The following is a 15,770-nucleotide window of genomic DNA, read 5'->3' as shown; positions in this document are numbered from 1 at the left end:
CTTCCTCTGCCACTTAGGAGGCAGTGGTCTTGGACCAAGGACTTAACCTGTCAGTGTCTCAGTGTCTTCACTTGCAAGGGAGAGGAACACGTCCCTTCCCCAGATCACGATTACATAAGGTGACACATAAAGAGCACTTAGCAATGTCCTAGCATGGAGAAAACATGCGAGCGATGTTGCAGAAACAGCATTCAGATGCTCTGCATTCCTAAATCCTCCAAGTCTGGGCCCTGGGAGTTGAATGTCCATCCTCCACCGGGACCCACGTCATGCTGCTGTTTTACGCGAAAGCAATTTTCTTGGCCAAATTACCCTGATAACTAGAATCTTCAAACCCAGCCTGAACATTCTAGCCCTGGAACCTTTTCTTTTCAAGCTCCCGGGATCACATTGCCTTACCCAAAGACTCCATGGAGAAGACAGACTAAGCCTCAAAACTCATGAGGCTTCCCAGGTGATGCTGGTGGTAAAAAAAAACCTGCCTGCTAGTGCAGGAGCCACAGGAGACACGGGTTTGATCCTTGGGTCTGGAAGATCCCCTGGAGGAGGGCATGGCAACCCACTCCAGTATTCTGGCCTGGAGAATCCCATGGACAGAGGAGCCGGGAGGGCTACAGTCCATGGGGTTGCAAAGGGTGGGACATGACTGAAGTGACTGAGCGTGCACATGTGTGCTCTGTGTGCCAATCGGCAGCAGTCCCTCCTCATCAAACCTCCAGTGTGTAATTCAAAGCAAATCTGGCGGTGCTCCTTGCTGCTCAGCTGGGCGCACTGTGGGCTTCCCCTCTGAGCTGGAAGTAGGGGGCTCTTTGAAATGATGTATCTGCTGGACAGGAAATGTGTCTCCTCCTCACGGTGTGACCACTCTGCTCATTCTCTGCAGGTGGACCTCCCACTGCACGGAGCCTCAGCTGCACACCTGGAATTCACTCTGTATAGCCAGATATTTCTAAACCTGACTGCTGGGGACTGCCAAGGGAGAGATCACTACCTCTTTCTCCATCTGTACTTACAACTGTATCTATAACTATATCTAGAACCCAGGTCTCCTGCATTGCAGACAGATTCGTTACCATCTGAGCCACCAGGGAAGCCCCTCCTATAACTCTATCTGTAGTTATAGCTATATCTACTCTAGGTCTCTATCTACACCTATAGCTATTCCATGCTGTGCTGTGCTTAGTCGCTCGGTCGTGTCTTTTACTTTTACTTACTGTCAACCTTACCCTATACTGTCCGTAAAGTTGCGGTATTAATGAGGCCTGTTTACTTACAGAATGTGCTGTGTACTCAGTCACTCAGTCACGTCCAACTCTTTGCTACCCTATGGACTGTAGCCCACCAGGCTCCTCTGTCCATGGGGATTCTCGAGGCAAAGAATAATGGAGTAGGTTACCATGCCCTCCTCCAGGGGATCTTCCCAACTCAGGGACTGAACTCAGATCTCCCACATTGCAGGTGGATTCTTTACCATCTGAGCCACTAGGTAAGTCCGAGAATGCTGCAGTGGGTAGCCTATCCATTGTCCAGGGGATCTTCCTGACCCAGGAATTGAACCGGGGTCTTCTGCATTGCAGGCAGATTCTTTACCAGCTGAGCTATCAAGGGAAGCCCACAGCTATACCATATTTGTTAATACATGTATTCTATATCTAATCTGTATCTCCCTGCCTGATACAGGGAGGGAGATAGCTATCTCATCTATCCATCTATCTATAGCTATCTAATCTATATGGAACATATGTATGTTATATTGTACACACTACACACATGCACGTTATAATGTATGCAATATAATGCACATATACATTAGATATAGATGCATGTGAGATAATGATTAGATAGGTACATGAATTAGATAGATATAAATTAGATACAGAAACAGAATTATATTTTTTAATACATAACATATGACATCTAATGTAATAACATATTATTACTATAATGTAACCCACGGACAGAGGAGCCTGGTGGGCTATGGTTGCAAAGAGTCAGACACGACTGAACTGACTTAACATGCACACACACCTACATGTATTCTGTGTATACAATCTTCCCTCAGTATCTCTGAGGGAACTGGTCCCAGGCCTCCCCACAGACACCAAAATCCATAGCGTCTCAAGTCCCTTAAATAAAATGGCACAGTGTTTGCATATAACTTAGACACACCTTCCCTCTCATATGCCTTAAATCACCTTTGCTGCTGCTGCTGCTAAGTCACTTCAGTCGTGTCCGACTCTGTGCGACCCCATAGACGGCAGCCACCAGGCTCCCCCGTCCCTGGGATTCTCCAGGCAAAAAATACTGGAGAGGGTTGCCATGCCCCCTTCCGGGGGATCTTCCCGATCCAGGGATTGAACCCTCATCTCTTATGTCTCCTGCACTGCAGGTGGGTTCTTTACCACAAGCGCCACCTATTTCCGGATAAATGAAAGTCAGGCTGCCAGGTCCAAATCCCGGCTGCTCCACACATTAGCTATTGGACAAGCAGCCTGACTGGTTATGCCTCAGTTTCTCGTCTGTAAAATGGGGATGACAGTAGTATCTCCCCAGGAGACAGCTGTGAATCCACGTAAAGAGCTTACTTAGAAAACTGCCCAGCCATGTTCACAGTGCTTAGAGAATGCTGGCTAAAAGTACTAAATGCACAATTATATGGGTCGTTCTCAGCTCAGAGTGAACATACAGTTGCTGTGTCAATACACTGGTCATTATTGACAAGACCTACAGTTTGAAGTTCTCAGTCAAGGGCTAAAATGCAAACTTTCAACGTCTTGGAAGAAGTCATCTCCCACCAAGAAGAGAAGAATAATGACCTCAACACAATCTATTTTTCAAAACTGTGCATGTGGCTACCCTTTGGGGAACTGGCTGGCTATTTGTGGAATGTTGCATCAATTCGTGTGCCCTGAGTCATGCAGTCTAGGGCAGCACCATGGCCATAGGACCGCAAACCCTCTCTGAGAATGTTTCTCCTGCCCGGTCCAGCCTCCCTGCCTGGTGAGCCAAGTCCCAGCCTGGGCAGGGGCCCAACTGGTCACCTCCCTGTCCCACCCCTCCCACCAAGGCTAATTAAAGACACGGCAAATCAGAACCAGAGGAAAAGATTGTGGTGGAAGGATTTGTCTGGTCCCAAAACCAGCCCTGTCTGCTCCAGAGAGGTCCTGCTCCCCCAAGGAGGCTGGCAGGAGGAAAGCAGATGGGCTGCAAAGCAATTTGCTCTCACTGTCTTCTCAACAGATGCCGGGTACCATAAGAATTAATGGGCTGGAGATTCAGGTAAGAGCCATTCAGAGGCTCCTGATTACTCCCCAAACCGCTCTCCACGGAGGGAAAGGTTAATCGAAGCCCAGAGCTGGAAGCCAGGCGAGAAGACAGCAATTGCTTTAATCCTGGGAATCGGGGAACAGCTTCGGGAGAAAGAAGTTTGCACAGAAGAGGCTGTGGTCTGCCTCTGAAAGAGGAACTGGGCCTTAAAGCTGAGTTTTTCACAAGTCTTGCTCCATTGGTCCAAAAGCCTTGGCCCAACTCTCTCCAAATCCAGCCAAATAGCTAGGCATTTTAACTCAAAAAAAAAAAAAAAAATGCTGTATATTTTCTGCACTGCTGGGCCCTCGGATCTCTCAGGAAACCATCTCTGAGAGGTGTTTTCCCTTTTCCACTCATGGTGCACACGCTCATAAGCACCGTGAGTCATTACCATGCGTGCAGTCACTCTCTGGCAACTCAGACCTAGAGGCTTTGTGGCGTAGATGTGTCATGGCCAAGAGCCTGGAGGTGGAGGTCTGATATTAACCAGAGAGGGTGATGTTTAAACACAAACAAAGACAACACCAAGGAAGGAACAAATTATGCCCTCTACACGGTCACAATTACGTGGCCGGGGCTGTCTTTGTAAACTAAGCTGTCCACATAGCAACTGAGGTTACACCAGCCCTTCTCACGCATGGCACTACTGACATTAGCAACTACATACATGGTGGGGTGTTTACCACCATCCCTGGCCTCTACCCACAAGATGCCAGTAACTCTCCCCAGTCCCCAAGTTATAACAATCAAGCATGTCTCCAGACGTCAACAAATGTCCCCAGGCGTGAAGGTAGTGAAACTGCCCCTAAGTTGTGAACCACTAGTTTAGACTCAGACTTCAATTCAGCTGAACTCAAGCCAGCTGATTAGCTGATGATGACGATTAGCTGATTTTTCATGGAAGTCCCATGATCAGCACTGCTCGGATCAGGAGTTCCCTGTCAAAATGCTTGTTCCAGACGTTAGTCTGACCTGACAGCCCCGAATTTAAGCCCCTCTCCCTGGGTCCCACCTCAGCTCTTGCCCTTCACCCTTGCCTGAGAAAGGTAATTCCTTATTCATCCTGACGTTCTAATGCCACAAAGGCATTGAAAGAGCTCCAAGGAGCTAACACTTGATTCTAAGGAAAACTGGCACCATTTTTACAGGAACCCAGATGTGATGGGAAAGAATCCGCCTGCAATGTGGGAGACCTGTGTTCGATACCTGGGTTGGGAAGATCCCCTGGGGAAGGGAAAGGCTACCCACTCCAGTATTCTGGCCTGGAGAATTGCATGGACTGTATAGTCCATGGGGGTCACTAAGAGTTGAGCACGACTGAGCAACTTCCACTTCACTTCAGATGTAATGTGAAAAAGTCTCCAAACAGGATTAGGGCCACCTCTTTGCCTGGTTAACTCTGACCACTGTAAGCTCTCAGCTCAGCGGTCACCTCCTGAGCTTGAAACTCACCTCTAGAAAGTGACTTCCGTGAGCACCTTCCCCCTTGCGGTGTCCGGTCACTCCCGCTTACAGACACACTGGTGGTGTTTTTGTTTACTCAATACTCCTTGAAAGTATGGGCGTATCTACTTGTTCCTAAACTCACTAACTCCCCAGGCAGCATGCGGGTCCGTGGGCAAGACTCCTTCTGTTCCGTTCACTGCTGTATCTTTAGCATCAAGGCCGAGCCTCCTCTTGGACCCCGAACTATTTTGCTGGGTAACCACCTGGATGCTGCTGCTGCTGCTGCTAAGTCGCTTCAGTCGTGTCCGACTCTGTGCAGTCCCATAGATGGCAGCCCACCAGGCTCCCCAGTCCCTGGGATTCTCCAGGCAAGAACATTGGAGTGGGTTGCCATCTCCTTCTCCAATGCATGAAAGTGAAAAGTGAAAGTGAAGTCGCTTAGTCGTGTCAGACTCTTAGCGACCCCATGGACTGCAGCCTTCCAGGCTCCTCCATCCATGGGATTTTCCAGGCAAGAGTACTGGAGTGGGGTGCCATTGCCTTCTCCTAACCACCTGGATAAATGGATGAATTCCTCCTGGACGGATTTCCTTCCACCCACCGCTCGTCTTCTTCGGGAGCTTTGTTCACATCCGCAGTGACCCCGGCACTATCTTTAAATACTGTGACTGTAACTCCCTGCCCTTGTACCTTCTGTTGGCTGACCAAAGAAATTCAAGGACCAGGTAGGTTGCTGAAGGCTGAGCAGTCAGGAGCTTTCCTCCTGATGCCCTTGATCTTCAGACCCAGAGAGGAATCTCAGAGTAAAGGAAGGTTTGCTCCCCTCCAAGGACAGCCAATCTCACAGAGACGCAGATTGATATATCTTCACTCTACGGAAGAGTTCCTTTATTACCACTCCCAGGGGATCTCAGTGTTGGCGCTGAGGCCACGAACTAATTGACAGTGATGATGCTGGGGAGGGGGGGTGACAGGAAGGCAAGCAGAGACACTAAAATTAAATGATGAGAGACCTTGCCAACAGGAGTGGGCTCAGAAATGATGAACTATCTAGGGGATCAATGAGAAAGAGAATCAATGAGCATTCATTTCCTACTCCATGGGATCTTCCCAACCCAGGGATCAAACCCATGTCTCCTTCATTGTCAGGCAGATTCTTCACCACTGTGCCGCCTAGGAAAAGTTAATAATAAGCACTCAAATTCACCAAAACACTATTGCTGCACAGGAAGATGTTTAATTTTTGTTGTTTTTAAAATAAATTTTCTGTTGGGTCCATTGTTTAAACCCTTTTACTCACAAGCCTAGTGGCAACCTATCAAAGAAGTAGGCATCACAGGAAGCATTATGTCTATTTATTTATACATCTACCCACCTACCATCTATCCGTCATTCCTGTACCTACTTACCTAAGTACATCTGCAGAAAATTGTACAAAGCACAATCTATCTATACCAACCTTGGGGCGCATACATCAAGCTTATCCCTCCAGCTTTTCTGAGCATTAGCAAGTCTCTCTACTGGTTCAGTTCAGTTCAATCGCTCAGTCGTGCCCAACTCTTTGTGATCCCATGGACTGCAGCACGCCAGACTTCCCTGTCCATCACCAACTCCCTAAGCTTGCTCAAACTCATGTCCATTGAGTCAGCGATGGCATCCAACCATCTCATCCTCTGTCTATGCCAAAGCAATTTTTTTTAAATTTTTTTGTGGAAAAATAGGAGAGAGGTTGAGAAGATAGATTCCGATGTCATATGGCCCCAAGTCTGATACTCACCAGTGCTAGGTCCTACGTGTCTTTGGGCCAGTTACTTAACCTCTCTGACCCTTAGGGTCCTCATCTGGAAGCTGGATATCATGAAAAGACCCATGGAATAATGGCATTTGAGGATTCCGTGGCGGAAATCAGTTCTTGGCAAATGGCAAAGGTCAGTAAGAGTGGACGTCACACCAGCGCTGCTAACCAAATCCACACTCCTATCAGACATTCTTTTTGCATCTCTAGATCACTTGGTTCCCGGGTAACCACCATCTGGAGACCAGAAATGCATTCACAACTGCAAGTCAGGGAGTCCTCCATACCCCCAGGGACAGCCTGCCGAGAGAAAACTGACCCAAGGGATTATTCGACTTCCTCATTCATTAATCTGGCTGTTAAGCAGAGAAAGTCCTGCTGATGCCAACAGATGCGAAGTTTGGCTGTGCTGACTGCAGAGAGCAGAAGAGGCCTCGGCAGCCAATCAAAGCATCTCCCCCAATTGGGTACAGCTGCCTGGGAACACTGGGTGGGAGCCGAGGCAGTGAGTACCAGGGAGACAGAGGATGCGTGGAGGGACGGGCTCCCAGCTGGCCCAACGTCCCAATGCAGGCTGAGCCCTGGGCAAACCATGCCACTGTGGCCTGAACGGACAGAGCTCACAATTAAATCTCGAAGTCAGGCCCACCTGTGGCACCTGGGTTCCAGGACGGAGCAGGTGATGCCTTTCTTGGGAGCAAAGGGGACTGGGGCGGGGAGAGGTGGGGTGGGCAGGGGGCGCTGACCCAGGGCTTAGAGGATATCCTCCACTCACCTCTGCCTGGCTGGCTCTTCCACACTCGGCCACATCTGCCATCTTGCTCAGGCCATATGGGAGATATTTGGGGCACCACATTCTGCCAGAAAACCTCTCCTCTGCCCCTCTCATCTGCCCTGCCTGCAGGCAGCTGAAGAAGATCCCCTCGTGAGTCCCACAATGGGCTGAGGCCCAGCACAGAGTCAAAGTGGAGCACAGGCTTATGCCAACAGTTACAAAGAACACATTTGCACTTCGGTTGGGTTCCAACATCTCTTTAACATCCGAGATCAGAACTCAGGGAAAGACAACAGTATCCTATGGCTCCCCAAAGACCGAGCGCCAGATGAGACTGATGGACTGTTGTCTGGAGACAAATTGAGTCATTTCCCCAGCAGCATGGCACCAGTGCAGAAAGCCAGCCGCGTGCCACAGCTGGCTTACCTGGCAAACCAGGGCTCAGGTACCTGGGGCCCATGGATGTAACTGTGGGAGAGGTCACTGTGTAGGTGGGGAACTGTTACGCACAACATACTAGCCAGAGCCAGGGCACGCAGACTGTTCCTGCCCATGGAGGTTTTGCAGAACTGGTGGGGCAATTTCCATAGTAAAAGATGCAGCTGGGGCAAGGACAGGACCATCCAGAACCATCTAGAACCATCTAGGCTACTGCATCCCAGATTGGCTTCCAGAATTCTGGGTGCAGACTATGTGCCCAGGGGTTTTCTGAGTCATAAATTTTCTCTCTGGGGAAGGACTGATAGAGAAGGGCCAGCATCTCATAATCCATGGGGTAGGCCGGGGAGAGACACATTTCCCAAAGCGCAATGCACATAAATCTGAGAGGATGCTGTGATGAGTTTAAAGGGCACCCAAAGGAGCTTTTTAATTTTATTAATTCAAAATTAAAAGTTCTGCAAAAAAAAAAAAAAAAACATAACTGGCTCCTCAAACTTGTAATTTCACCAATATTATTCCCTGAGATAGCATTTCTCAACCTCAGCCCTACCGACATTTCAGGCAAGATAATTTTTCCTGTGGGGGTGTCTTGCGCCTCGTAGGATATTTAGCAGCCTCTCTGGTCGCTACCCACTAGATGCCAGTAGTGAACCCCCTCCAAGGTGAGATAACCAAAAATGTCTTCAGACATTGCCAAACATCCTCTGAAGGTCAAAGACACTCCTGATTGGGAATCATCAGTTTAGGGTAAGTCTACTTCTTAAAGTAAAACAAGTTAATGTCAGGGAAAATGTACTGTAGGTGACTTAGGATAAACAAACTACACAATTCACATATGGCAAATGTGGCTGAGCTGACAGCCACATCACCTCCTGACTGGCAGGAGTTTGGGAAAAAGCAGACGAGAAGATGGTCAAAGAGGAGCTAAAACTGGGTATTTATCCCCTTAAAATTCCACCACTGCTCCTTCATGCTTGCTCTGTTTTCTGCTATCCCTGAAGTCGACTGGGCTTCCCTGGCAGCTCAGATGGTCAAGAATCTGCCTGCAATGAGGGAGACCTAGGTTCGATCCCTGGGTTGGGAAGATCCCCTGGAGAAAGGAATGGCAACCCACTCCAGTATTCTTTCCTGGAGAATTCCATGGACAGAGGAGCCTGGTGGGCTACAGTCCATGGGGTCGTAAAGAGTTGGACACAACCGAGCAACTAAAACTTCTGAAGCCAACTAAGTAAATGGATGTGGGGAGAGGACAAAAGAGCCCAAAGGAACCCCGAGAATCTACTTTCCTCACAACTTCTGGCCTTCCGTGAAGGAAGAAGGAGTAGGGTGGGCTTGCTTCTCACCCCCCTGGGGAAGACAGTGCAGAGATGCTCGTGATGAGGGTAAAGAGTAGGAGGCAGGCGGTCCCTGGAGCTGCAGGAGTCACTGAAGAGCCTTGAGAAGTTCAGCTACGTTTGTTCGCCTATCTCACACTCTGTTAGCTGTGGGGTGCTGGCTGGGAGGCACCCTGTCTTCTCTCTTTAGTATCTGACCAATCCACAGGGCTAAGGAAATGATCAATCCAAAGATACACCTCCTTAGATTCACAGACTTAGAAAACGAACTTGCAGTTGCCAGTGGGAAGGGACAGTTAGGGAGTTTGGGATGGACATATCACACTGCTGTATTTAAAATGGATAACCAACAGAGACCTACTGTAGAGCACATGGAACTCTGCTCAATGTTATGTGGCAGCCTGGATGGGAGGGGAGTCTGGGGGAGAATGGATACATGGATCCGTATGGCCGAGTCCCTTCACTATTCACCTGAAACTATCACATTTTTGGATAACCAGCTACCCCCCAATGTAAGATAAGAAGTTTAAAAGAAAAACAAAAACAAAGATATACCTCCTGCAAGTCCCATCAGAAAGGGAAGCACTCCACTGGTTTAAAAAGCTAACACTCACAAGCACTTAGCGTGTACTGATGACTTTACAGACACCGTGCCCTGCCATCTTCATCACAGCCCTGCGGGGCTATTCCTGTGGTAACTACATTGCAGATGGGGAGACGGAGGCTGAGTGGGTCAGAGCCCCTTAAGGCCAGAAGACACAGCTCCAGGACTCCACCTGAGTCTGCTGGACTCACAGCTGCCCAGGAAAGCAGAAGAAGACAGTAAGGGCCCTCCTTACAAGATCCACTGGTCACCCGCCCCACACAGGAACGCCACTGTGATTCAGAGGCCTCAGAATGGCCCAATGCACAAGCAGATACAAGGATGCAACTAACTGCCCAAGGGAGAGAGTTCTCCAAACCCGAGGCGTGAATGAGCAGCCACCCCTCCCCGCATGACCCCTCCCTGCCTCTGCTCTCTGCGTTCACCTCCTGGTGACCACTGGGTGGAGGAAAACTCAGAAAAACAGGTCTGATTCTTCCCACGGTGCTTTCAGAACCCGGGTGCACACACAGCGTCTCAACAGGGCAGCAAGACAGCCGTTATGTGCCTGTCCCATTTTTCTGAGTCCTGGAGCCAAGAGGGTGCTGATAAACGCTCCCTGGAGAGGTGGTTCTGAGCATCAGGGCAGAGAAGGTGACAGAGACCATGGGGAGGTACTCACCTGGGTCTCCAGGGTGATCACTGGGCTTGGTTGTGGCTCCTGTGGGAAAAAAGGAGAAAATGCCTGTGAATGGGGGGGAAACGTAACCTACTACCCTGGCACCACTTTAAAACAAAGCTGTACTTCTGCAGTGCTCAAGCAACCGCACGGGGAGGGTGTCCCCATTCTGTCGCCCCCATTCCATGCGACGTTCTCCACCTCCTCCCACACCCACATGAGGAAGGATAAAACTTTTCACTAGGAGGTTGCAGGGACACCCGCAGGAGATCACGCAAGAAGATGAAGTGCAAGTGTAAAGAAAGAACAAACAAAGCCCCCTCGCAGAGCATCTCAAAGTGTGCTCAAAGCATCGACGGGAGGGAGAAGATGGGTCCGCAAGAGGATTAGAAATAAACCTGAAAGAATATAAAGTCCCAATGAGGGGCAAGGCCACCACTTTGTGTCTGATCTGGGAAAGAATAAGGGAAGGAACGAGACAGAAGGACAAGAAGGAGCTTAATTCCCGGTCTGTGGGGCACATTCCAATGGGCTGGGGAAGATTCCTTTCAGGAGGGAGAAGGCCAGAGAAAGTCCCATTCATTCACTTTCGACAAAAGCCAATTGACTGGAAATGCTCGGTGGTAAATTCTCTCGGGTCATTAAACGTGAACTCCGGGGTGGGGGCAGGGTGGGTACAGAGGAGGAAGGAACGCCTGGAGAGGAGGTAGCGGTTTTCAGCGAGTGGATTCCAAAGAAAACAGGAAACTCAGCACATAAAGGCTATTTTTGTCTCGACTACGTTGGCCCTGCACTTAATCATCTTGGATTCATGATTCTGGGAAAGTAACCTCAAGCTGCCTCTGCCTGAGAATGGGCATGATTTTAGAGCCCCAAAGGGCAAACTCAATTGGAAGCTTTATCTAAGCAGATTTTCCAAAACAGGCTTCCAGAAAGCATGCAAATTCGCCCCAGCCCCCTGCCCTCTGCTGTGAACAAGAAGGAAATGTAGATATCACGCCTTATTCGTCTTTCTGTGATGGGCTTATTTACTTAGCACAATGTCCTCAAGGTTCACCCGTGTTGTTACAAATGGCAGGATTTCCTTCTTGTTTGAAGGCTGAATGATATTCCACTGTGTGTATATATATGGGGCTTCCCAGGTGACTCAGTGGTAAAGAATCTGCCTGCTATTGCAGGAGCCGCAGGAGACTTAGGTTTGATCCATCCCTGGGTCGGAAGATCCCCTGGAGGGGGAAATGGCAACCCATTCCAGTATTCTTGCCTGGAAAATCCCATGGACAGAGGAGACTGGCAGGCTACAGTCCATGGGAGTGACCTTTGAGTGACCACAAAGAGTCGGTCACTCAGTCAGACACGACTGCGCACGCAGGCAGCACATATATATACACCATATTTTCTTTATTCACCTGTCAATGGACATACCGGTTGTTTCCATGTTTTGGCTATTAAGAATTTGGCTTCCAGGATCATGGGGGTGCAGATCTCATAGTTCCACTTTTATGAAGCAACTAAAATAAACTCTCAGAGAAGCAGAGAGTAGAAGGGTGGTTGGCAGGGGCTGGAAGGAGCGGGAAAGTGGGGAGATGCTATGTATATCGGGTATGAAGTTTCAGTCCCACTAGCCAAATAAGCTCCAGAGATCTGCTGTATGGCATAGAGCCTAGAGTTAGCAACATGGCACTGTACACTGAAAATTTCGGTCAGAGGACAGACCTCATGTTAGGTGTTCTTTCCATAATTAAAAAAGAAAGAAAGTGTAGAGAGACTGGAACATCTAAACCCCTCACCATCCTAAGTAACTGTCACTCACTTTCTTGATCACTGCTCCCCTGTGGCATCTTGATAACGATGCCTCGTTCTGATGAGGGTCAGATACCTAACCCCAGGAATGCTTTGCTTTCTGGTCTGGTCTGACCTTTCCTTCAAGACGAGGGACTCTTCTCTCCCAATTTCAGTTCTAATTCCCAGCGTCTCTTCAATGGTGCAGCTCAGAGGTTGATGCCAAGAGGACATCTCACTCTCATTTTCACACTCCACCCTGGCCCTGAACATTCCTCATCCCCAAGAAGATACTGAGGGGCGTTTTTCCCCCTCTTCCCACACTGCAGCCTTGGCCCTCAAAGAAACTTGGAGAAAGACTTCCCTGATGGTCCAGCGGTTAAGAATCCACCTTGCAACGCAGGGGGACGAGGGTTCAATCCCTGCTGGGGGAACCAAGATCAACACTAGAGAGTCCATGTGCTAAAGAGCCTACATGATACAAGGAAGATCCCACGTGCCCCAACTAAGACCCAACACAGCCACACAAACAAATATTAAAACAACAACAACAACAACCTAAGAAGTCTTGTAAGAAATACTGCAACCCTCTGTCTTCAAACCCTTACCAGCTCCTTGTCAAGGGGTAAGAGGTAGCCACTACAGCCGGGGAGAACCTTTGCTGAACCACTCTTTATTCAAGTGAGGCTCATTATTTTAGCATCCTTCATGGAGCACCCCCAGCCAGCTCCTGTATCACTTGTCTGCAGAGAGAGTGAACCCTATGCTCCCAGGCTCCCAGGGTCAGGCCAAGTACACTGTGCAGGGCCCATTCTAGTCCGGGAGGCAAGGCCATGGTCCATGTTGGGCAGCATGGGTCAGACTCACACTGTTTAATGAGAGACAGCACGCAAGTCTGTGCTTCAGCTCAAGTCAGCCTCTGTGTGTCTGTCTGTCCCTCTCTTTATTCCGATCCCAGCATCCAGATTTTGACTGGAAGATAAGAAGCTGCTTCTCAGACATTAGCTTCATTTTTTAAGGCCAGGTCCTTGCAAAGCATTGGATGGGGTGTTGGGTGCATGCCCAGATTAATTAAGCTGTACTTCACAGCGCATTTGGCTGTTGTTTGGGGCTTACGCTTCACTGCTCAGAATCCCATGGGGGAGGCGGGGGAGAGGGGAGAATGCCATCCTGAACCCCATGAACAACTTCACTGAAAAAGACTTTCCCAGGAAGCCACAGGAAACCTCTGACATCCGTGTTGACAAAACCCAGAGCCTGATCCATGGGTACAATGCTGCACCAACTATCTGGTGTTCCATGATCAGAGATCCTCTGGGTGCAGGGTCAGAGGATTAATATTCATTAAAAAGCTTCTGGAAAAACAAAAGCAAAAATGCTATCTATTTAGCATGTTAATTATTTAGCCAAGAAGACAGACAAAGTAACTCACAAACGGCCATGTCATTAACACTTAAGATTCACTGGCCAACAAACTCACTCCCCTCCCTCTGTGCACATTTGAGATATAAGACTCTGCCTACAGAGGCTCAGACCAGAGGATTCAAGGTATGACAGTATCTCTGTGAGGTTTCACTTTCAGTAACATCCTCCTTAATTGGAAAGGCTAACGAAGTGGAACTGGGTCAATGATGCTGTCTGCCTAATCCATCGCGTCTGTCTAAACTGGGACTCTTTGGTTTACAGTAGAGTAAATTCCTGTCTGTCAGAGGAAAGGCTCTCGGAGACCAATGGGGAATTCGCAACGTGCTCGGATGCTACAGTGGAGAGCTTTTAGAATCTTAATGTGGGGACCGAGAACCAGGGAACCACCTAAAGCAAGGAAAGCCCTTTCATATCATCTACTGCAATGACAAAGTGGGGAAGCCAAGTGGGGAACTGGGTAGATGGAATCAGTGGCCCTCATTTTCACCACTCCCTCGATCCACACCCTCTGGTCATGTGATCGTGAATTGCTTTGCAGAGCAAGCTTCCTCCTCCCTGAACTTGGGCTTGCCCATTAGCAGTTAAGACATCGTGGAAGCTTGAAATGTGTGTGCATGATTGAGCATGACCTCTTGTGCTTTTGCCGGTCAGCTCAGGAGAATACACCCCAGGTAGCCTGCTGGTCCAAGGGGGATTAGAGGCACTCGGGGCAGACCCGATCCAATCTGCAGCTTGAAGCTAAGTCCAGCCTCGATTAGCCAAACCCGAGCCCACCTCACTCACAGACAGAATATGTGCCTGTTGTCTCAAGCCATTTCAGGTTGACTTGTTACACAGCGCCATTGTGGTGAATATACTCTCCAAGGTAGACCTTGATAGAACTAAAATGCATTGTATACAGTCCAGCCTTGGAAACGAAAAGATACATATTCTCCCTAAGTCTGCAAATACATCCAGGAACCTGCAATAACTACAGCTAATAGCTATCATTTACTGAGACCCTACTATGTACCAGGCTCCATTCGAGATGGACCTTACACCAAGCAAAGAAACACTCACCGTCAGTATTTGGTACTACCTCTGAGTCAGCCTTCAGCCCTCTTCACTAAATATACCAGTTCCTCTGAATTTGTTTCGGCACCATTACAACATATTGGGGCTTCCCTGGTGGCTCAGATGGTAAAGAGTCCACTTGCAATGAAGGAGACCCAGGTTTGATCCCTGGGTCAGGAAGATCCCCTGGAGAAGGGACTGGCTACCCACTCCAGTATTCTTGCCTGGAGAATTCCACGGACAGAGGAGCCTGGCAGGCTACACCCAAGGGGTCACAAAGAGTCAGACACGACTAAGCGACCAACACTTTCAGCTGCACGATAACGTTAAAGGGGGTCATCACTCAGAACCTCCTTGCTCTGAGAAAGACATTTCCCATTCCTTTGGTTTATTCTAAACTTTATTCCATGGGCATATTATTTGACCAAGATTCAGAATAGTCATGAATACTAGTAGTAACTTACTAAGTTACTTGTTAAGTAACAGCTAATAATTTGTTAACGTCATACCATGTTTCAGGCCGTGGCTTAACCTCTATACACACATCATTCCATTTACCCCTTGTAACACCTTTATGGTAGACACTACTACTATTCCCATTATAGAGATGGGGAAACTGATGACCACAGAGATTGAATAACTTGTCCAAGTTTACACAGATATTGTTGAAGCCTGGATTCAGTCCCAATGCCCTGTATTCAAGAAACCTGGGCTATTTTAGAGTAGCTCTATCAGACAATACAGTCCTACCTTAGACAAAGTAATCCTGCAACCTAGATGGTGTTTATCAAAAGGAAGAATACAGGAAGTAAAAGGTTAAGTACCACCTTAACGACTGGCATCGTTTTTGAGCATCTGTATTTTTAAAAAAGGTAGTGGACACGGTTGATAGAAATTAGCACACATGTCAAAACTAAAAACAAAATGCAGTCACTGTGCCACAGCATGAACCATGCAGAGTTAGCCAAACTCGTTCACACACGTTTACTATGCTCCAACTCAGCAGCCAGCACTCTGCCTGGCGGGCACCATGAGGGAGACAGAACTGAGTTTAAAGGGACCCTGTGCGCCCTTCTATCCCAAAGCTAACTGTATAAATGAGGTGGGAGCCTGATTACAGGTCCTGGAGAAATCAAACTTGTTTGCTC

The 15,770-nt window shown here is 48.5% G+C and overlaps 1 protein-coding gene across 1 annotated transcript in view; it reads right to left on the bottom strand.

Moving 5' to 3' along the window:
- The window catches only part of XYLT1 (xylosyltransferase 1), a 352,297-nt gene that overhangs the window by 240,027 nt on the left and 96,500 nt on the right, over window positions 1-15,770 (bottom strand). Inside the window, exon 2 of the mRNA XM_002698037.6 lies at window positions 10,366-10,404. Coding sequence (XP_002698083.1) covers window positions 10,366-10,404 — 39 coding nt within the window. The remainder of the gene's footprint in view (window positions 1-10,365; window positions 10,405-15,770) is intronic.

Source organism: Bos taurus, chromosome 25 (assembly GCF_002263795.3).
Source record: "Bos taurus isolate L1 Dominette 01449 registration number 42190680 breed Hereford chromosome 25, ARS-UCD2.0, whole genome shotgun sequence".
Lineage (NCBI taxonomy): Eukaryota > Metazoa > Chordata > Mammalia > Artiodactyla > Bovidae > Bos > Bos taurus.
The sequence above is the reverse complement of the archived record's forward strand: the minus strand, read 5'-3'. Positions and strand labels throughout refer to the sequence as shown.